The 23,350-nt window shown below is 39.3% G+C and overlaps 1 protein-coding gene across 14 annotated transcripts in view; it reads right to left on the bottom strand.

The window, feature by feature from the left end:
- Nucleotides 1–23,350, bottom strand: part of TGFBR3 (transforming growth factor beta receptor 3) — a 260,538-nt gene that overhangs the window by 158,527 nt on the left and 78,661 nt on the right. For all 14 annotated transcript variants that reach the window (XM_081486439.1, XM_081486431.1, XM_081486432.1 and 11 more), the window contains one exon: nucleotides 22,124–22,303. In XM_081486439.1, the coding sequence (XP_081342565.1) occupies nucleotides 22,124–22,184 (61 nt within the window). In that variant the 5' untranslated portion in view covers nucleotides 22,185–22,303. The remainder of the gene's footprint in view (nucleotides 1–22,123; nucleotides 22,304–23,350) is intronic.

Raw genomic sequence — 23,350 nt, 5'->3', positions numbered from 1 at the left:
CATAAACAGAGCCCAGTTGCCACAGTGACTGGTGCTAGGAGCAGCTGCTAAATAGCAGAGGTCACTCAGAGCTTTCTTTGGGTTCTCCAGTCTGGGGCTATCTGTTCCTAGGCCTCTGTGAACAGAGGGTCAACAGGAGCTGCAGTCACTCCAGCCAGTATTTCAGACAGGAGTCCACGTCCTGGGAGGGAACTGCCAAGCAGGCTGCAAAATACAAATGTGATTTGGGGTGGGGTCCTGACAGATGTCAGCCTGGGGGGCACAAAAAGAATAAAGATAATCAAGAATGGCAACTTCCTCCCAGCAGCTCCCACGGTCCCCAGAGCCAAGAAAGGAGGCAGGGCCAGAGCTCAGGGTAAAAGGATCTTGGAAAAGTACATGCGGACTTGAGAAGTGAGGCTTCTGAATCACACGTGCCAATCAGAGCTCTCACCCTTCCCGATGAGGGTGGGACACTGTTCTCCCCACCCCCACAGCAGGACACACATCCTACTTCCCACCTGGCACACACAGATCAAAGAACTTCTAGACTGGAGTCCCAGAGGTCTAAGTTAGAAACCAATACTGTTGTGTTTCCACCTTCCCAAGGCAACCCTGTCCAAAGGCCACAAGATCTGCTTGGCCAGTAACACAAGCAGAGCAAAAGTGAGGCACAACCTGTGCCCAGAAACACGTGTGCCCCTGCCCACCTCCCTGGTGGTTGTCCATTGGCTAAGATCAGTAACAGCTATTTTTTACTCTCCAGAGTAGAGCTCTGTCTTCAAGGTAGATATTTTCAGATTAAAAACAGCTATAGAGAAAGAGTCTACTCTTTAAGCACAGCCTCCTTTGCCCATACAAACACAAGTCACCTTGGCCAGGGTCCAAGGAAGCTATAGAATAGAATTGGACATAAACCTCACTTAACGTCTTTCAGATCCACTCCCATGTTAACAACATGGAAGTAATAAACATTCTTTGGTCCCTGTGCCAGTTCCAGAGGTAAGTGATCATTTAAAACTTAAACAAATGACGGCTTACCTTTCCCAGAAACACATGCTTCTGTCTTTATCAACCATAAGCCAATTAGACTGCTACAAGGAGAGGGAAATGGGATGAAAGTTCCCTAATTCATCAGCATAACTCAAAGAGAAACCTGAAAATTTGGATCAAACACGCTTTGCAAACAGAACCCAAATGTTTTACACATAGAATGTTTTTGTGTATTCCCACCCCTATAGTTTATTACAAACCAGAGGAAACCTAAACAGTTAAGAAGCTTGTCCTTAGGCAAATAGTTCAATAATTTAGACTTCAAAGACTCCATATTAACCTCTGTTTACACAAAGTAATGTGTTTCCTTTGCCTGCTGAACATCAAATACTTCACAATTAATTACCTCTATTTTTTTAAAAAGTCTAAATCCTATTAAATATAATGCTGATATATTTTAAGGGGGAAAAAAAGGCATGTTCAAAATTTGCTCCATTCTCTGCATAGACAAAGTGATAATTAAGATTCAAAATGCATGGAATTTGATTAATGTAGACAATTATTTTTTGAACTTTTCCCTTCATAACTTTTGTCCTTCGGGACTTCCCTGGTGGTCCATTTGTTAGGAACTCCATGCTTTCACTGCCGAGAGTGTGGGTTCAAGCCCTTATCACTGAACTAAGATCCTAGAAGCCGTGTAGCACAGCCAAAAAAAAATTTCTCCTTGAGTTGTCTATTTTTTTTCTATTTTGCCCATGAACACTGTGATTCTAATAGTCTTTTTTTATCCCCTTACTTAGAAATTCTACAAAGTTAAAATTTCAAGTAAAGATATCGCTTAGAAAATTCAGTCCCTTCATTTTCCAACAAGTCAGTACTTAAACTTCTTTTCCTCAGAGCACTCCTGGCTCCTAAGTAAACACCCTAAGAATTAATTCCACACCCTGAAGACGTGTGAATGGAACCACAGTGAGTGGCCCTAAGTGTGACATAACTTTGTGAATATTAATCAATATTCCTTTGAATTTGTATAGATATTTTAAATTTCCAAAGCTCTTTTATCTATTTTCCACTGTATTGCTACTAAGTCGTGTTAGTTGTGTCCGACTCTGTGCGACCCCATAGACGGCAGCCCACCAGGCTCCTCCATCCCTGGCAAGTACACTGGGGTGGGTTGCCATTTCCTTCTCCACTGTATTACCTTCAAAATATCCACACTTGACAACAATTATATTACATTACAATATCCCAAGCTCTCTTCTAAACACTTTAATGTGTTTATGTATTTATGCCTTGTAACAACCTTGAGATATAGTAGTATTAACTCCATTTTACAGATGAAAAATTTGAGGTAGAATCATGTTAAGTAACTCACTCAATGTCACAAAGTTATTGGCTTCATAAGTTACAGACTTAGTCAAATGAGTAAACCAAGACCAGCATGAGGGCAGGGAACCTGGATTAGAATGCAGGAAGTAGCCTTCTGGTTCCAAAATCAAAGAGTGTTTCTTCCCAGAAAGGATGCGGAATCAAGATATCCCAAGGAACATGCCAATGAGTTTGGACCTAAATATGTATCCTCAGGCTACAGAAAACCCAGCTGCTCCCTGGTGGATCAACTGGTAAAGAATGCGCCTGCAATGCAGGAGACCCTGGTTTGATTCCTGGGTCCAGAAGATCCCCTGAAGAAGGGATAGGCTTCCCACTCCAGTATTCCTGGGCTTCCCTAGTGGCTCAGCTGGTAAAGAATCCGCCTGCAATGAGGGAGACCTGGGTTCGATCCCTAGGTTGGGAAAATCCCCTGGAGAAGGGAAAGGCTACCTACTCCAGTATTCTGGCCTGCAGAATTTCATGGACTGTGTAGTCCATGGGGTCACAAAGAGTCGGACACAACTGAGCGACTTCACTTTCACTTCTCTTTAATGTGCTGAAGTGAAGTGAAAGTCACTCAGTCACGTCCAACTCTTTGCAACTGCATGGACTGTAGCCTACCAGGCTTATCCGTCCATGGGATTTTCCAGGCAAGAGTACTGGAGTGGGTTGCCATTTCCCTCTCCATGTATCTTCCCAACCCAAGGATGGAACCCAGGTCTCCCGCATTGCAGGCAGACACTTCACCCTCTGAGCCACCATTACACCCAAAATGCAAGGAGGGCACTCAGATTTTCTTAAATTATCTGTTCAAAGTTTTCAACTAATATTATTTTAATTTTACATATATTTTCTACTTCAGATAGGCTTTGCAAATTACCTAAGAAAAAACTTAAAAGCCTTCAGAAAAAGGAACTACTTAGACATTATATGTTGGAATTTTCACTACATTTTTCTTCTACATTGTAATGTTTTGATGGCTTTTTACAATTCATGTGTCTGGCAAACTTGTTTCATTAGCACTCAGAGTAGAGCTAAGTTCATATAACATTGCCCAAGCTACACTATGAAGTTGCTATCCAGCTGGGCTGATTTATAAACCCAATTCTCATAGCGTGGTATACCTCTGGCTTTGATAACATTAGAAACCTCTATTTTGTTTCTAGAAAATCCTCACATATCAAAACAGAAAACATACTTTTTTTCTGAAAATATTTGAAAGTTGTAAATAATAATAACAGATATCTTCCCCTCATGAGATCTCAATACTATCCTCTGACAGTTTCTCCTTTAGCTCAGGCCCAAAGAATGGCCCATGACAGTAAAGAGAATATGACATTTAGTTTACTGTGCTGAATTGAAAATAAATTCACATTTGTGTGTTCAATCTTTGCTTCCATCATTTGAATGTTGAGCACCCACTATATTCCCAGTTCTTGGAACTGCTAGAGATACAGCAGTGGACAAAGTAAGCAGTTTCTCTTCTGCTTTCATAGAGCTTCCATTCTACATTAGAGGAGGAACAGACACAAATTTTTAAATATGGAAGATCAGGTTTTTAAAACACAAAGAAGTTCCACCTCCAGGAAAAGTCATGTACTACAATTCATGGCGGTATTTTGTACCAACGGGGGCCAGAGACCCTGGCACTGCTTTCCCCTTCTCTGGTTCAGAGCCCCACTGCAGGATCAACGGGACAAACTTCTACGCCAAATGTGTTCCCAACTAGCTCAGGGCAACTCCACCTACAAATAAATTCATTGAGCCCCCTCAACTTTGAATTACACTATCTGGTCACTTCTAGACAATCCTGAATCATCCAGAACCCATTTGTTTCACAGTCACTATTTGGGTGGGTTATTTGTTAGCCAAATCTATGCAGCTCTACTGCGCAGAACTTGTGCTGAAAGTGGAGGTTATAGCCAGGTGGACTGTACAACACAAGGAAGAACTTCCCAAGAGTCAGAGATATTTTAAATTCAATCAAAGGCTGGGGGCTCAGTCAACAGGATATTAGAAAGGTGATTTATACATCAAGCTGAGTTAGACCAGGTATTCCCTAAGGATCCTTAAAATACCAGCAACATACCACAAATCTAGAACTCTGGTGTGCCCTATAAATGTAAAACCTTTCCAGGTGTAACTTATCCTAAAACATTTCTTGAGGATAATGTCACTAATGAAATAAAAATTCAGATGTCATGAAGAAATAAGTAACCAAAAATATACCATGTATTAACTAAGCAATAATTTTAAAAGCAGACAAATACTAATAGCTACAGCCTTCTTATTGGCGCTTAGTAAATGTGCGCTTAGCAGTGTTTTGAGCATTTGAAGCATATTATCTCATTAAATCTTCAAAACAGTCCATTGAGATGGATACTATTATTAGCTCCATTTTACAGGTGAACATTGAAGCAAACAAGCCTACACAGCTGCTTAATGGCAGACCTGAGATTTGTACCCGGGCAGCTGGCTCTCAGGTCTGTGATGTGAAGCACTGTGCTCTCCTACACTGTCTTGTTGGGAACTGGGAACCGTTTTCCTCTTAGACAGAGAGACATGAATATTCTAAAATAGTTAATTACTTAAAGGACTTTGAAATTTGATGAATGAAACTTTTCTGATATAAGATAATCATAAATTTCTGTTCCAGATATAATACATACAAAATTCACCTTACTCTGATTTACTAAATTGTAAAAGTGCTCAGAAAGTTAGCTCAGCTTCCAAATCTTATTTCTAAGTAGTAGCTTAAACACTAGAAGATTCTGGCTCAAAATCAGTCACAAAGTTTTCCTATGACTGTGTAACAAACACACACTGAATTGGATATTTATATTTCTGCTAAACATCAGAGATGCCCAAATTGGTGATTATGACAGAGCTGGCCCTCAAATGTGGCAGTTTCCATTACAAAATCCACTTCACAGGAATGCAGGATCCTGTTTAAAAACTGACTTACACTGATTCTTAATATGACAATTTACTATTGGTTTCTCCTTCCCTTTTGTTTCCTTATCTTGAAAAACTAAGCCATCAAGTCTTCTTCCATTTAAACTAAAAAAGGAAAGTGTTAGTTCCAAAGTTTGGGATTCTTAGTATATTCCACTTGGCATTATTCTAAGTCTGTATTTATAAATATCATGATGTCTAAAGAGTCTGAATAATCATATTTTTTAAAACCAAAGTATTAAAGTAACCAACTTCATGAAGACTATCAGTAAATATATCATGGATATACAATTTGAGCCTGCTTCAATATAGATACCAGTGGTACATTAAGAACCCAAAACAAATAAAAATGATTTATGCATACTTATAAATATTTACACAAAATAAGTTTACACATACACAGAGAGAGAAACAACATTATAGCAGAAAAATTCTAGAAAATCATGCACTTCTTAATTGGTGATATACATAAACTGACAAAAATATTCAGCAATAACTTAAATCTCTCCTTTACTCATTCTAGGAAAATTCAGTAATAATTACAACTAAAACTTTTTGGAGGGGACGATGAAAGAATTTTATGGGCCAAAAAAGTCAGAACAAGGTCCTCACAAATATTTCTAGATCACATCCTGCAAATGAGATCTTTATCTTTAGCTCTGTGAATATTTAAAAATTACCTGTGTTGCTCCATAATGCTCACGCCGCCAGCATGGCTTCTTTAACAGCAACAGTGATTTAGAATCATAGTTTGGGAACTGAAAGAAACCTAGAGATCTTTAGGTCAATCTCTCTCACCTGACAGGTGAGGAAACTGGTTACACAGATACTAGGTAAGTGATTTCCCTCAGGTCTCCTTTGAATCTTCATTTGGGCCAGAAGATATGATCTGCCAGGCACTTCCCACCCTCACCCCAAGACAGCACCTCTTTAGTATTCAGTCAACAGCAATTCTGAAAATTTTTGGTCATAGGATTCACTTATGCTTTACAATTACTGAGGGCTCCAAAGAGGTTTTGCTGATATGAAATCTACCTATCAACAGTGACAACAACAGAAGTGGGGAGGGAGGTGGGAGTGGGGTTCAGGATGGGGAACACATGTACACCCATGGCTGATTCATGTCAATGTATGGCAAAAACCACTACAATATTGTAAAGTAATTAGCCTCCAATTAAAACAAATAAATTAAAAAAAATTTTTTAAATATCTATTAATTCATTTAAAACCAATAATAATAAACCCACTGCATGTGAATATAACTGGTATCATTTATGAAAAATAACTATTTTCCAAAATAAAACATAATTTAGTGAGAATAGTGGCATTGTTTTACATTTTTGCAAATCTCTTTAATGTCTGGCTTAATAGAAGACAGCTGGGTTTTCAGATCTACTTTTGCATTCAATTTATTGTGATACATTGCTCTGGTTGAAGGAGATGAAGAAATCTGGCCTCACACTGATATGTAGTTGGAAAGGAGAGGTAAATCTTATTAGTCTCTTCATATACTTGTGGCTACCTCTTCTTGTAATTTATATCTAAATGCAACACATAAACAGTCATTTCTTAGAGATTAATTTCAAAGTGTAATCTGAATCATATAATGAACTTTTCATACCTTTTTACAACAAAATCCATGTTTTTTCCCAAAATACTGAGTAATTATAAAGGGAAAAATAGTAACTTTACAGCAGAGAATTCTAGTAGACACCACTTTAGTCAAGTGATCAAGACTAACATCACCAGTAATAAGACACACCAACATAATGTAACACTGACTTGAGGCCTTGAGAGGGGACCTTTACCTCTGTTGCAAACTTCCCAAGAGCACACAACCTCAATGCAATCATAATCATATTAACCCAAATCGAGGGACATTTTCCAAAACGGACCAGTACTTTTGCAAAACTGTCAAGGTCACTTGAAAGACAGAGAACCATCATATATTGGAGGAGACTAAGGAGACATGACAATTAAATGAAATGTGAGATTTTGACTTGGGTCCTGAAACATAAAAAGTACATTAGTGGGAAAACTGGTGAAATTCAAATAAATTCTATACTTCAATTAACAATATGATATGATATCAATATTAACTTCTTAGTTTTGATAATTGCTCCATGGGTATAGAAGATGTTATAAGATGAAGGTGGGTGAAGGGCTTATGGGAACTCTCAGTAGTATATACACAACTTTTCTGTAAGTTTAAAATTATCTCAAGATATAAAGGTTTTTTAAAAAATCAATTGCTCTATCTTATACTATCAAGATGTGGGATCTTTTACTCACACATGATTTTATAACATCTTGTATTGGTCATTTGGAAAATAATGGTTCACTGAGCTATGCAAAAATGCCAAATGTTGAGGTATGTCTTATATGATATCAAAATATCACATTTGTTAATTTCTCCATTGACCTCATAAGAAAAGCATTTAATTATTGAGAAACTGCCATGGTCACAGTGATAGATGCAAATTACCAAAACTTTAGTTTTTGCTTGAAAAATAAAATTATATCATTGGTAACAAATATTGTCAGTTGTTCTCCTTCAAACAATACGCTCCCTCTGCTTATTTTTGAATAATGTCTGCCAAATACCTAAGGTTAGATAACCATCATTTGTCTGTCACTCGTTCTTTCAAGCAAAATGGTGTTCAATGAAAAACAGACTAGTTCAGCTCACAATTGAAGCAACTGCACAACTGCTTTTCCTCAAGACAACCGCTATACTTTGGAGTGTTGAAGTGCTACTTACTTACTTCCCATTTCATCATACAGAATATGAAAAAGGTATTTGAAGGGTTTTACTGCTTCATCAAGAATATTCTTAAATAAAGCAGGTGTGTGGTAACAAAGCACTGCCTCAATTCCTGATAAGGCGCCAGCAGTTTTATCCAATATAGCTTTTACTCCGCTCAGTCGGTAAAAGTATCTGCCTGCAATGTGGGAGGCCTGGGTTCAATTCCTGGGTTGGGACGATCCCCTGGAGAAGGAAATGGCAACCCACTCCAGTATTCTTGCCTGGAGAATCCCATGGACAGAGGAGCCTGGCGGGCTACAGTTTGTGGGATCATAAGAGTTGGACACGACTTAGCGCTTTCTTTTTCTTTTCTACAATATTGACCCAGGGAAAAAGACATCTTAGAATTATTATAAAAATAGTCCCGACTTCACAGACATCCTGAAAAGATCCCAGATCCATAATTCACACTTTGAATACCACTCATTTAAAGAGTTAACTTTCAGCTCCTGAATGAAATATACTACTACTTTAGCCAACACTAACAATTCTAAAAAGAATTATATGCTAAGATTTACAGAAGTTTTACCAAGAAACAATAGATTCTTGATGTCAAAGACTCATAACAATCTAGTGACAGATCCAGCATCTGTTTTTAAATCAATGCCCACATGTCACTCAGACACTGTTTAATCTGAAAAGACAGTGACCCTCACCCAGTCTTCATGGAGTAGCCTTCATTCCACCACTGCCTCTTTCCCCAAAAGCAGAATATGTACATTAAGATTCCAATTTATTATTTTAGCAAACTTGTTTCTCTTTATAGTACTTTATGAACATGTGTTCTAAGGATTAATTTATTCAATAAACATTAAGCACCCACGAGGTGCTGGTGACTGAGGATTTATCACTGAACTGTCCCCATCTTCTCACTCAATGATTACATTCAAGCAGAGTCAGACAAAGACATAGAAACTCCTCCACTTGAGAATTTTCATATAGATGGAAAAGCTGTACCAGAGCAAAGGCAAACTAACCTGAGTACTTCCATGCAGCTTACACTTCCATGGAAGAAGATAAGTAATAAACAAATATAAATCATAAACATGTTTTAAGGTGATATGTGCTATGAGGGAAAAAATGAAGCAAGATTAGAAGACTGGAAATACCAGGAGTTGGGATTACAATTTTAAATAAGGTGATTAGGGTGGGACTGAGCCCAGAGTGCTACAAGGATGGGGAAAATTACTGATGGGTAGAACATCATTTTCAACAGTTTCATTTAAATAAACATGACCCTCTGATTTGCATGCATTATATCATCTATAATGAGGACACAGTACAATGAGTATAATCAATATCTATTTTATATACAGGGACACCGAGTATATGGTCATACAGTCTACAAATAGAAAAGCCTGGACCTGAATCTGTGTCTGAACCCAAAGTCCAATGTTACAACTAAGATCCAGACTCTGACTTTAATACATCTCCATCAAGATTGGACATTGGGTAGAAAATTACTTTTCCTACATAAAAGTATAACAGGAATCCTCAGGCATTGCTCAAGTATTCCTGGTAGTTCAGCTGGTAAAGAATCCACCTGCAATGCAGGAGAACCTGGTTCAATTTCCAGGTCGGAAAGATCCGCTGGAGAAGGGATAGGCTACCCAATCCAGTATTCTTGGGTTTCCCTGGTGGCTCAGCTAGTAAAGAATCCACGTGCAATGAGGGAGACCTGGGTTGGATCCCTGGGTTGGGAAGATCCCCTGGAGAAGGGAAAGGCTACCCACTCCAGTATTCTGGCCTAGAGAATTCCATGGACTGTATAATCTATGGGGTCCCAAAGAGTCAGACATGACTGAGTGACTTTCACTTTCACTTCTACAAAATCCTTTACTTACAAGTAAAGCTTCACTGGTGACTGTGCTTAGTCCCTCAGTTGTGTCTGACTCCTTGCAAGCCCATGGACTTGGTGAGAGGCTCCTCTGTCCATGGGATTCTCCATGGCTAGAATACTAGAGTGAGTAGCATTCCCTTCTCCAGAGGATCTTCCCAACCCAGGGACTGAATCTGGGTCTCCTCCATTGTAGTTGGATTCTTTACCATTTGAGCCACAAGAGAAGCCCTCATTGGTGATTATGTTCCACCAAAAATCTGCTGGAAAACCCAAGGGCTTGGAAAAAGGGCACAACTTTCAATCTTTGGGTTCTGAGACTGTCCAAAGGAACAAGTATGCTCGCTTTACCATAGTAAAGAGATGCAGTGGCTTTTCCTCTGCTCAACAACACCAGTTTGAGTCTCAGCTAAAGAACATATTTCTTATAGTATGCACTGAGCTCTGAATTCCTACAACAAAGAGCAAAGCTAGCAAGCCAATAACTCTTTATCAGATGGCCTTAGTTATTTGTGACTGAGTTCACTCTCCAGATGACAAGGAGTATTAGTTCTTATCATTGTTAATCAAGAGTAGCTTAAAGAAGACAGAATTATATCTCTAAAACAGAGGTTCTCAAACTTAATTCTAATGAAACAGACATGCTTAATGAACACTGTTCACATTTGAATACACTACACAGTCTTCAAAATAAATTTCTGAAAACTCTAAAGGAGTACTGAAAGAAATTAAACTTAAACAAATTGAGGGGCATACCATGTTCATGGATGGCAAAACAGATATGATGTGCTACAGATTCTGTGTTCTTTTCATTCTATCAATGGCAATCCTAACCCCTCTCTCTCACACTCAGATATATTTAAATGTAAATAACCATGGTTAGGGTAACCATGAATTCTGTCTTTATAAAGTAAAATAACCTTTTAAAGTCATCAACTATTAGTTGTTACAACTATTAGTTGTAACATTATTCATGATCTCTTACAACTTAACTGGGATATACAGTAAGTCTTGACACTGTAGCATGACATTACTTTCTAAAATAAAAATGTAATGAGATTGAGAAAAATAGAGGAGCAGAGAAAAATCAGTCATTTATTGGTTTAAAGGCTTTATTCTCAACTTTTAAAAATATCTTTCATGATTCCTCACAGCTCTGAGACCAGAATTCTTATCAACTCCATCAAGTTGCCTGGAGACCATCTGTAGAAAGTGTTAAAAGTCAAAGTAGCTACTTCAGTCTTGCTGGCTGAGGAGGAGGCAGGTTGCCCAGAACCTCAGGACAGCCAGCCTCACACAGAGTAAACACAGGCCGCTGTGCACTCAGTAATAAATTTCTCAACCAGCACATACTCTCCTGATTTTTTCATGTAAGTTTTTTCCAATAGATTCCAAGTTGAGTAATAAACAGGCATAATAGATTTTCTTGGGCCCTCCTTGAATTCAGGAAGATCTGACAATATCATGAAATAGCTTAGCACAGTTCTCTGAAACTTTTCATTAGAATTCTTTTCTCCTGAATCATGTCAATAAAGTACAATTTGGCCTCAGATTCATGCGTAACTACTTACTCACAAGCAGCTCGAGCCCAGAAGGACAGGAAAAGACGCTAAAGTCTATGAGTAAGAGGCAGGGCCAGCCCCAGGCCCAGGAATTGCAAGGTTTCTAGATAAATGTTTTCCAATGAAGCTATATATTGCTTACAAAAGTGCTCCTTTACACATGACTGGCTCTGAGATAAGTCTGAAACACTCTTCTCTGCTTTCATCTTCAACTGCCTACACTGTTCTCAGAGTCAGAACTGGCACTTGAATTGGTAAGCCTGAAATCTCTCTCATCTTTCAGGGGCAGGGACTTCCATTATTTTTCTATAATTCATCAGGCTGAGCTAATTCTAGGTATTCTTATTCTATAACATATGTCAAATTAACAAAATAATGCAAGTCTATTTTTCCCCTTCATACGTATAGTATACTCTGAACTTATACTATGTGCACTTGATTTCAAATTGAGATTTTGGAACACTATTTTCCAAATGCAGTGGCTATTTGCTACTCTGAGCCAGCCCAACAGAGGAAATGAGGAATCTGATTTGTTTTATTTTAAAAGGAAGAAAAAAAAACTACTTAAGGCCTGATTCTGATGCCTTTGAACATTTAACACTCAGAACCTGAATTGTTTCATAACAAACTAGAGCTCCCCTTCCTCTCTCCAAGAAGAGGCCCTTGGGAAGTATTTATTTAGTTAATGAGAGTTAAGTAATTGTGTTTTTCTCACAAGGCAAAAAACAAACAAAAACTTCTAGAAGATGCACTTTGGGCTCCCTAGCTCTGCAAGGTCCATATGATCTCCATCAGCCACGAGCCTGGAGCAGTAAACTGGGAATTTAGGGAACAATGTGGCCACAAACACTTCTCCCAAAAAGAAAAACAACTCCTCTCTTGGCCCAACTCCAAAAGGCAATTGAGCCGGGTAAGGTCCAGACTAATCTCTAAACAGCCTCTCTGCCAACTTTCTCCTACAGTCATTAGGTTTTTCAGCACGGACTTTGCAAATAATCTAAAACAATTAATTATGCTTTCGAATTCACCCTGTACCATTAATGAAACACTGCCAGACAGCCTTTGATAACATATTTCCAGAGCTAATTAAATGTGACAAACCAGAGGACACAGACTCCTCAAACACTGGAGAGGGCCAGGCAGAGACCTGGCTGGTGGCAGTGAAGCCACCCATGCAAACGATCCTGAAGTGACAAAGTGGGGGGCTGCTGGAGTCAGGCCCTTAGGGTCCTCACAATATGTTAGACCCTGCCCTCAAATTATATCATTATCAGGTTCTTAAAGTTCAAATTATTTTTCCACCCTAAAGATATTTTTTCCTTCTAATGACTGGAAATTCTTAATTTGATACTTAGAAGGTTTTTATTGCTTCTAGTCTACACCTCCACACTTCTGTTAGTTGCTCAGTTGTGTCTGACTCTTTGCGACCCTATGGACTGTAGCCTGCCAGGTTCTTCTGTCCATGGAATTTTCCAAGCAAGAATACTGGAATGGGTTGCCGTTTCCTTCTCCAGGGGATCTTTCCAACCCAAGGATCAAACCTGGGTCTCCCACATCTTGGGCAGATGCTTTACTGATTGAGCCACCAGGGAAGACCATACCTCTATCCCCAAAAATATGGGTTTTACTTTTTTAAAAGAGAGGGTTGAATAATAGGTTTTTTTTTTTTTGAATAATAGTTTTTAAAAGTATATATTAAAATAAATCTCATCCCAAAATTATCTTCTTTCAATCAAAGAGTCCTGCATAATCCAGGATTTCCCACTCCCATAACCTCAATCATGTGGGAAATCTTTCTATTTTTTTCACTAATGCCCCACAGAATTCCAGGCTGCTCTACATGCATGGCCAGCAAGATAAACAGCCTTTGGGGAGGCCTAGAAAAAACCCTGCAGGGGGCAAGAAGTAGAACTTTAGTTGCATTCCTCTGGACTTTCCTGTTCCAGTTTCAAAAACAGAAAGACCACCACCTGGGGCTTGCTGAGCACAGGGCCGGATTCAAGCAGCCCAATGCCCCTCCCCCACCCCCCAAATGACAGTGATAAGATCTGAGAAAGCAAATCAGAAAACTTTATAAACTACTCAGTGGTAAAATAAATAAATAGAAATTATTCTAAAAGACAACTTTTCAAGCACAGAGGTTAAACCTTCTCAGTGTCTTATCTCAATTTTTAATAAATATGATGTTGGGTACTTAATAAATATCAACAACAAGTTCGGGGAATTTTTTTTTCCCTTCTAAAAAATGTTAATTTTTTAAAAGTTCTAGCCTGGAATCTGATTACAGGAATAAAATAGGAATCAGTGAGGAAGCCAGAATTAAAAACTAGAACAGAAGAAAGTATGCTATAAGTATCCAGCTCCTTGCTGACATCTAGTACGTAACTTAAATTTATAAAATGTATTAAAATGAATTTATACACTTATTTACTATGTAAAACTGGATTCAATTCTATTTCTCTGAAACACTAGTTTTGCTATGAGAGGCAACTTTGTAAAAGGTGATAAGACCCTCAAAAATCTGTATTCCTGAAAAACAGACCACATGGGGAATGAAAAGGATGAGATTTAGAAATCAGGACAGTAAGTAAGCTGGGAAGGGAGGGTCGAGGCTTTTCAGACAGTGATTTTTCAAGGAAAGTCATTCACAGTGCAAAGAAATTTTCTTTAGACAGTATGGAGGGTTGTTCTGTTTTTTAATATTCAGTTTTCACTGCTACATAAAAGTAACTATCTTTACTATTAGGTTATGGCCTAGTATTCCACTGATATGAGATATCAGTCTTTACCCTTTTTACCCCTCAAAGGGAACAAATTGAAAGAAAACCACAGTCATTCTTAATTTCACAAGCATTTCACTTCCAAGGATCTTTCCTTCTACAATCTGATCCTGACTACAATCATCTCTTGCCTCAATTATTACGATGGCCACCAACCAGTATCCCCAAATTCACTCTTGCCCAATCGTCTATTCTCAACACTGCAGCCAGAGTGATCTTGCTAAAATATCCTTCAGATCACATCATTCTGCTGCTTAATGGCTCTTTCTCACTAGAGTAAAAACTCTGCAATGGTCTACAAGGCTATATGCAGCCCTACACCTGTCCCCAAGGAACTCTCTGACTTTCCACTCCAGCAGCCACCTGGCCTGTTTACTAAGTCTCAGTACTTCAGACAAGCTCCCACCTCAGGACCTTTGCACATGCTCTTCCTCCTGCTTGGAATGCTCATTTCCCCAGATATCCACTTAGCTCACCTCCTTCCAATTTTTGCTCAAATGTCATCTTCCCAGTGAGGCCCTCCCTGGATCACCTTACTTTAAACGGTACTTCCCCACTAAAAATTCCTAGTCCTGTTGCCTTTTCTCCACTAACCCTACTAAAATGTGCATAGTTTTTGATTGTTTCTGGTCTCTGTCTCTCTTCACTAAAATGTAAACTTCAGGTGCACAAGGATTTTTGACTGTTTTACTCACTGCTTATTCCAACAGCTGGAATGGTGTCTAGAATGCTCAGGAGATGCTTGCTGAATAAATCAATCAACATTTTAGGAAACTTAACCATGTAAGAAGGTGGCAAAAACTAATTGTTCACACTACAGAGTCTCCCCTTTCTGTGCCACAGAAGCTAACAAAGTACCTGAGCCCTAGTATACACTCAAAACTAATTCACCAGACTACAAGTGCCCATCTAAACACAGCAGGATTTAAACACTGAAAGAAAAGGTGAAATGATAAATGGGATAAAGGGGCAAGTGGGAGCACTGTGGCATTTTGCTTCACCATGCAACAACACAATGCCAAAGTGGGCCACACAGATGTGTCCCGCTGGAAAAGCTTGTTGCAGGAAAGTGCCCAGCCGCTCAGTGGCACCCCTGATGAAAACAACAGAGAAGGAACTGACTCCAGAAGCGGGTGCTCTGCTCTCTCCTGAGGCCTTTGCCACCTGAGCATCCTTGTGGATGGGGCCAGAGGGCAGGAGGACGAGAAGTGTTATTTCTGGTGGCTAGTCTATCATCTAGACCAGAACAGAGTTATTCAGGCATGCGAGGACAGAGGGAAGAAGCAACACAAAGAACTCAGGGCAGTCTTACTGGAACATTTTCCTCCTGCCGTAACTATACCACTTATAACTATATGCCAACAGAGAGTATCTTTTTTTTTAATCAACATTTTCCTTTAAAGGCAGTAAGCTTTTCCACATTCTACTCTAGTTTAAACTAGTTTGGTTTCTATTTTTTCCTCAAGATTTCTAAGAGTTGGCAGGACAGGGCAGGAGAAGAGCTAGGCCTCCGTCCCCAGAGCACCTGCTGCCTGGTCTTTGGAAGGAATGTTCTGAGAGCAAGCACATTGGTAAGCCCTCTAGAATGTCACCTGATTTACAGAGTCCTCTCAGAGAACAAAAATAAGACCACATTGGTCTTCAGGGTAAATCTTTTTTAGGCCACACTGGCAGAGAACGTTTCAAAGAAAATGAAAGTCAGCAGTTCACGTGGATGCAGTACAAGGTGGGCCAATCTGCCTGAGACAAGCAAGCACCTCCGTGCCCTGATGCCCCCACATGCAGAGCCAGTCCTGAGGGAAGGCCTCACAGTGACACTGCCCAGAATACTCCGTGTTCTAAAACACTTCCAAAACCAGCACTTGGAGCTCTAGCAATGATTCAAGGCGGCCCCAGAATAGGAGGATTTAGTTATCAAAGCAAACAAGCTGAGAATGCCTAATTTCCCATTTCCACAGTGTATGAGAATATAAGCCTTGTGCAATTAAACAGGAACGTGGTCACACAGATAGCTCTGTCCTGATGGGAAAGTGGATCAGCATTTACAAAAATGCACCGTGACTGGTATCCTAAAATAACCCAGATCAAGAATCCAGAAAACTGGGTGGCAATTATACAGTCTAAGATAAGGAGGCAAAGGAGAAAAATATGGGTTCTGTGAACTTGTGACATCAAAATGAAAATGTTAGTCACTCAGTCATGTCCAACTCTTTGCAACCCCATGGACTATAGCCCACCAGGCTCCTCTGTCCATGGGATTCTTCCAACAAGAATACTGGAGTGGGTAGCCATTTCTCTGTCCAGCGGATCTTCCCGAACCAAGAATCAAACCCAGGTCTCCTACACTGCAGGTAGATTCTCACCCTCTTGGTAAGTATCTTTCTTAATCTATACGCACCTCTGGTTACCCAACTATCTATTCTCCTTACACATAAAAAAGAAAAAGGCCTTTTATTTGATATCATATCATATCCCACCCCTATTGGTAGATTGTGCAAGGCAAGGTAATCTTTGAGAAATGAACTCATCTTTCTTGACTAGCTAACTGCCCCAACTCTGTGTGTGTGTGTGTGTGTGTGTGTGTTGTTTCTGTGCAAAAACCTAAAGAAAGGGAAACAGGGACCTCATTACACTGGGGTGTGCATGGTCTCTCCAGAGGGATCACTACCTAAAATGCTGGCCATTCTATTCACTCTGGGTCTTTTAATAACAGTTCTTTGCTCCTTAAAATAAATAGAAAGCTGGCACCCTGGTGATAGCTGGCATCACAACTGACAGTATCTTTTCCCTATGTATCCACAAGTAGAATTAAACACAAAAATGGTTATAATAACCACCTGAAAACTATAATAATCACCGACCAAATCAACTAGCTGTGTCCAAAGACTTAGGGGTTAGCAAGAGATCTTTTTGAATTCGTTTTGAACCTTCACGTCTATTCCTCCTACGTTTACTTTCCCTGGTGGCAGCCCCCATTGGCACCCTCCCTACCCTCCTGCCATTATGAGTTACAGCTGCTGAGCCCTCAGTTGGCAGAGAAGGGAAAACTGTGGCAGAACCACCTCTGCGGTCCTCAGGCCATTGATCTCAAGTCCAAGAGAAAGAGTGCCAGTTCCCTTTGGGCAGCACAATGGAAAGAACATGAACTCTGGGTCTGCTGCCATGCTGCCATACTTAATTGTCATATGACTATTATTACACAAAGGACCATTTCAACTTTTTAAAAATTAACTTTCATTATATATGACATTTTTCTTCCTTAAGCCTCAGTTGCATCATTTGTAAAATTAGTATTATAATAGTGGCAGGAGTAGTGGCAGTAGTAATAATTATAAAAACAGTGACAATGACGAACACCTACTTCACTGGGTTTCTGTAAAGATTAAATGAACTGACCGGTGCAGAGTACCCAGCAGAGTGCCTGGCAGCATAGTTTCAAGAGGTGCTGAGGGGCGTGTTGCAGGAAAATCACCCTGACTCATCGGTGCAGTCTGTCTGCAGAAGTGTGCCGGGTACAGGTTCAGTCAAGAGGCAGACCAGCTTTCTAAACTAATTACTTGCTCTCAAGCCCCTTACTCTCATTCCATAAATGAGAAAACAACCCTGCCCACCCAGGGACTGCTATGAGAATCAAATGAAACAACAGGCATGAAAGCATTTGGAAACAATAAAAAATAAAGTGGTATTATTATGTTTAGCCTCCACCCAAGGCTGTCTGCTTGTCCATTCCAAACCAAGTATTAACCAGCTAGTATTAATACCTCTGCTTGGTGTCCTATGAACCCAAAGAGTTCAAAGCTTTCTTAGCAGGAAAATAGCTCCAACTAAAAACACCTCTATTCTCCTGTGGACTATACCTGGAATTCCAGGTACATCCAATAAAGATGAAAAGAAATGTGTTTGCTCAATAGAAATATGTGTTTGGGTCACAGGCAAGCCTCCAAAAGGATACATCTAGGCACCAAATGGCAACTGCGGAATGAGGAACACAGCCAACCCCTCCACACCCTGCTGGCATAGAAGCCAGCAGCGTCTCTGCAGAGCTCCCCTCAACAGCACCCCTCTGTCCTGACACAAGGGACCGGGAAAACACAGACAAGTCCATCTATTCCTCCCAAACCGATTTCCCTGAGTTCTCCCTGCATGCCTCTTTTTCTCGTTACCAAGGCTCCTGGGAACACAGCCCTACCTAACGCTGGCCAGCCACGGAGGCAGCAGTTAATATTTTTTAAAGATGTGTAGTGGAACAGTTTTTAAAGTGAAAACTTAGTGAAGCTAAAGCCCACAGGAGCAAGCATTTACTTTTTTTAACGTCCCATTTTCTTCAGATACATTCTAGGATTGAAGATAAGAACCTTGAAGATAAAATTGATGATAAAAGCCTAAGGTAATTTCTAATCAGGAGGCATTATTGTCCTTACACAGCTCTTGTTCAAGACCATCGCCCTCCCTCCCCACAATGCTGTACAATAACCAAGGAACAAGGGAGGGAAGGAAAAGTGCGAGCTTTGTCAAAGCAACCACTAACACCGGGATGTGGCTTGCTTCCTTCACCCTCAGCCACAAGCAGAGAAGGAAGGCTTTCAATGAAGGCCCACACACAGGCATCTACTATTGCAACTTGGGCTCATTTTATGTGCTGTGCTGTGCTTGTCTCCTCCCTGACTACATATCTAAAGGAAGCCTTCACCACTTCTGCTGGCAAGAACTCTATAACAGAGCTTCACAGCCATGTCCGCGGAGTAAGAACACAAAGAAGGCTCATTACTTGAAGGTCCTTTCACTCTGATGACTTACATACGTTTCCCCTAAGAACAAAGGGGTTTAACCTGGTTCCAGGATGCCTCATTGGTGGCTACTCATCTGGTGTTGAATCAATCAAGTGAAGAGGTTCATTCATTCCACCCTGAGGGTCTCCTACATAGAGGCTCCAGTGGACTGGTGGATGGGCTGGATTCTACAGCCAAACTGCCTGGGTTCAAGTCCTCACTCTGCCACTTATTAGTTATTGAGTCTCAGTTTTCTTGTGAGGAAAAATGCAGATGATGATAATAATACTAATACCACCTCACAGTGTTTTTTTATAAAGACAAAATTAGCTGGCAGGGAGCAAGCCTGAGCTAAATGTCAGCCTACGTGCCAGGCACTGTGGCCTTTGTGGCCAAGGAGGCCACATTCTTAGCCTTACTTTCTGAGGCTGCAGTTTGAATTCTAAGATTTAACAACGCATGCTTTTAACTACAGGGGGATGGAAGAAGACAGAATCCAAACCTCAGAATGAAATCCACAGCTTTGTTCTGACATTTAAGGTCCTCTATAATCCACCCCCATCCTTCCTTCTAAACAGACATCCTCTACATCCCCAAGCAGCTGTCTGGGTCATCTGTTCCTTAAAACAACATCAAGAGACTTCCTGGCAGTCTAATGGTTAAGACTTCACACTTTTATTACAAAGGGAGCAGGTTTGATCCCTGATCAGAGAACTAAGATCCCACATGCTGAATGGAACAGTCAAAAAAGGCAAAAACAGACAAACAGAAAAAAACAACATCAGACACCTAAGTGCCACTGTTCTCCCCTCTGCTCACCCTCAATGCCTTCCCCTTTCTTAAGTCATCCTGGTCTTCAAAACCGAGCTCAAGACATAGACTTCTACAGAGCCTTCCCCAGCTGCTCTAACCCACCCTTCTGACCCCTCTGAGGTCATCTGGCTTTTACTCACCACGCATTGATTATTTTGTTACATGGTTATATTCTATATGCCTAACTGAAGTACAAGCAACTCAAAAGAAGGATGAATCTTACATCTCTTTGTATATCCCTAAGTGCTCTGTCTCTGTAAACCATTCAGTATCACAGTAACCCAAGTCTATGCCCCGACTAGTAATGCTGAAGAAGCTGAACGGTTCTATGAAGACCTACAAGACCTTCTAGAACTAACACCCAAAAAAGATATCCTTTTCATTATAGGGGACTGGAATGCAAAAGTAGGAAGTCAAGAAATACCTGGAGTAACAGGCAAATTTGGCCTTGGAGTACAGAATGAAGCAGGGCAAAGGCTAATAGAGTTTTGCCAAGAGAACGCACTGGTCATAGCAAACGCCCTCTTCCAACAACACCAGAGAAGACACTACAGATGGACATTCCCAGATGGTCAATGCCGAAATCAGATTGATTATATTCTTTGCAGCCAAAGATGGAAAAGCTCTATACAGTCAGCAAAAACAAGACCGGGAGCTGACTGTGACTCAGATCATGAACTTCTTATTGCCAAATTCAGGCTTAAAATGAAGAGAGTAGGGAAAACCACTAGACCATTCAGGTATGACCTAAATCAAATCCCTTATAGATTTTACAGTGGAAGTGACAAATAGATTCAAGGGATTAGATCTGATAGATAGAGTGCCTGAAGAACTATGGTTGGAGGTTCGTGACACTGTAGGAGAGGAAGTGATCAAGACCATCCCCAAGAAAAAGAAATGCAAAAAGGCAAAATGGTTGTCTGAGGAGGCCTTACAAATAGCTGTGAAAAGAAGAGAAGCCAAAGGCAAAGGAAAAAAGGAAAAATATACCCATCTGAATGCAGAGTTCCAAGGAATAGCAAGGAGAGATAAGAAAGCCTTCCTTAGTGATCAGTGCAAGGAAACAGAGGAAAGCAATAGAATGGGAAAGACTAGAGATCTCTTCAAGAAAACGAGAGATACCAAGGGAACATTTCATGCAAAGATGGGCACAATAAAGCACTGAAATGGTATAAACCTAACAGAAGCAGAAGATATTTCTCTCTTTTTCTTCTGCTACTTTTTAATGAGATTTTAATTAAGATCACTTTTAATGTACCAGCTAAAAGGCAAATAACTTTTCAATCATGAGACAAAGTGAAACTGCTGGTAGAGATAATGGGCAGTTCAGATTCACACACTGGCATTCAAAAAAAACTTTCCCTCAAGATATTTGCAACAAGGGGGGCATTCTTTCTGCTTTCCAATCTCATAAACCAAGTTCTGCAAAGTGACTTTCACTCAGTCTGCCTACATGACTCCTGGTCCAAGTCAACTGAAGCCTTAATAGAGCAAATTAAGTTGCTAAATTTGTTAAGTAACCCTGACTGCCTACACTAAGATGATGTGAGGGATCTGATACTCTTATTTAAGCAACAGTATTCCAACCAAACCATTTGCTTCTTCTCATCTATAATCTCACATTCTGATGGCCTCTACGAAGCACAGTGTATTTCTGTACTTTTTAATTTTTTTATATTTTGTTTTGTTTTGTTTCTGACCACACCACGTAGCTTGTGGGATCCCAGCTCCCCAACCCAGGCCCTTGGCAATAAAATTGCAGAGTCCTAACCACTGGACTGCTAGGCAATCCCCTCAGTACTTTTTTAAAAATTATATCCTAAAATACCTGAAATAGGCAAAATTAAATATTTCCTAAGTAGCCTATGCTAGCAGTGTCACCTCTATATCTATTTATTTTATAATAAAGAACTAAAGGGCTTTCTTGAAATTCTTATTTAGGACAAGAAAGTAAATGTAATCTCTGCATGTAACAAACTTAAGTGGGTTTAAACAGCATATTTGTTCTCTAGCCACCTCCACACTGAAGGTTAGTTAAGTATCTGCATCACCAACATTTGAATATCTAGCACTAGTGTAGTAAAATATAATATAGGCAAACACATTATGTATCTGTAGAGGAGTCAAGTATTTTATTCCTTGAAGAATGTAAATACTCAAGCTCTGCATAAACATCACATATTCTAAATTTTTCTAGACCAAAGAAAAATATATCCAAAAGAACATAATGAACATGCAATTTGTATTATGCAACTTACCTGCAGTTGCTAAGCAGGAACTCATTAAGGCAAACATGGCAATCACACAATGAGAAGTCATTTTTATTTCTCCAAAAGTGTGTCCTGTTCAGTCACCTCAGCCTGTAGCTCTTCAGATTACAGACAATCTTTGCAAATCAAAAGTGGCTTTAAAATCCTTCTTTACAATTTTCAAATTGCCTGTAAAAATACACATTTTAAGAAGAAAACTTAATGTAGGAATGTCTGTTCATAAGTACATATTAAAGTGAAATGAAGAATTCCTAAAAAGTGTAATAAATTTACCTTAAAAGATGACTAGACAGCACTCAAGCAAACTTGGGGTGGGGGGGGCAGTAATTACCAAATAAAGATTTTTACAGCAAATACTTTTGCAAATACATGTTTGCTTTGACGTTTTAAATATTTAGTTTTATATTAAAGTTTCAAGGGTATAGAATAAAGTCAGGGTACACTTAAACATAACATCATCAGTTATGTTGGAACAGTAATCAATGACACTTAATAAGTGAACTTCAGCAAAAAAAAAAAAAGACCAACTCTGATTAGAACTCAATCTAAGATGCAAACTATTATATATAGCATAAACAACAACATCCTATGATAAAGCATATATAAAAAAATATATTTTTATTTTATAAAATTTTTATATTTTTATTTCATAAAATTTTTTATTTTTTATTTTTATTTTATATTTTTTCATATTTTTTATCAACATCCTATGATAAACCATAATGGAAAGGAATGTGAAAAAGAATATATATGTGTATAACCAAATCACTTTGTTATACAGCAGAATTAAACACAAAATTGTAAATCAACTATAGTTCAATAAAATTTTTTAAAAAGAACTCAATCTAATGTTATAGTGACAGAGCTATCACAAGGATCAAATTAAAACATTAATTTAGAATCAATCTGAAAACATAAGGAACCATTAAAAAGCAAAATTCTTATTTCAACTGTTTGCCAACATTTAACATGTGAAAACTTGTCTCTCAACTCCATCTGAGACTATCTGGTTACTTGACTAGAGGATCCAAGAGGCTTTTTTAAAACTTTTCCTATCTAGAGCCTTGAAATGACAAGTTTTGTGAAGGTGGGATTAACTGGAATATTCTCCGATGACCCTAAAAATTACCTCATTTAGACACTGCAACATATTGATAAATTTTCCAACCTTATCTCCCTGAGTCTAGCACAACCCATAGAAGCTGCAATTCAACA

The sequence above is a fragment of the Giraffa tippelskirchi genome, chromosome 5 (genome assembly GCF_054371585.1).
Source record: "Giraffa tippelskirchi isolate mGirTip1 chromosome 5, T2T-mGirTip1v1.2.pri, whole genome shotgun sequence".
Classification (NCBI taxonomy): domain Eukaryota; kingdom Metazoa; phylum Chordata; class Mammalia; order Artiodactyla; family Giraffidae; genus Giraffa; species Giraffa tippelskirchi.
The sequence above is the reverse complement of the archived record's forward strand: the minus strand, read 5'-3'. Positions and strand labels throughout refer to the sequence as shown.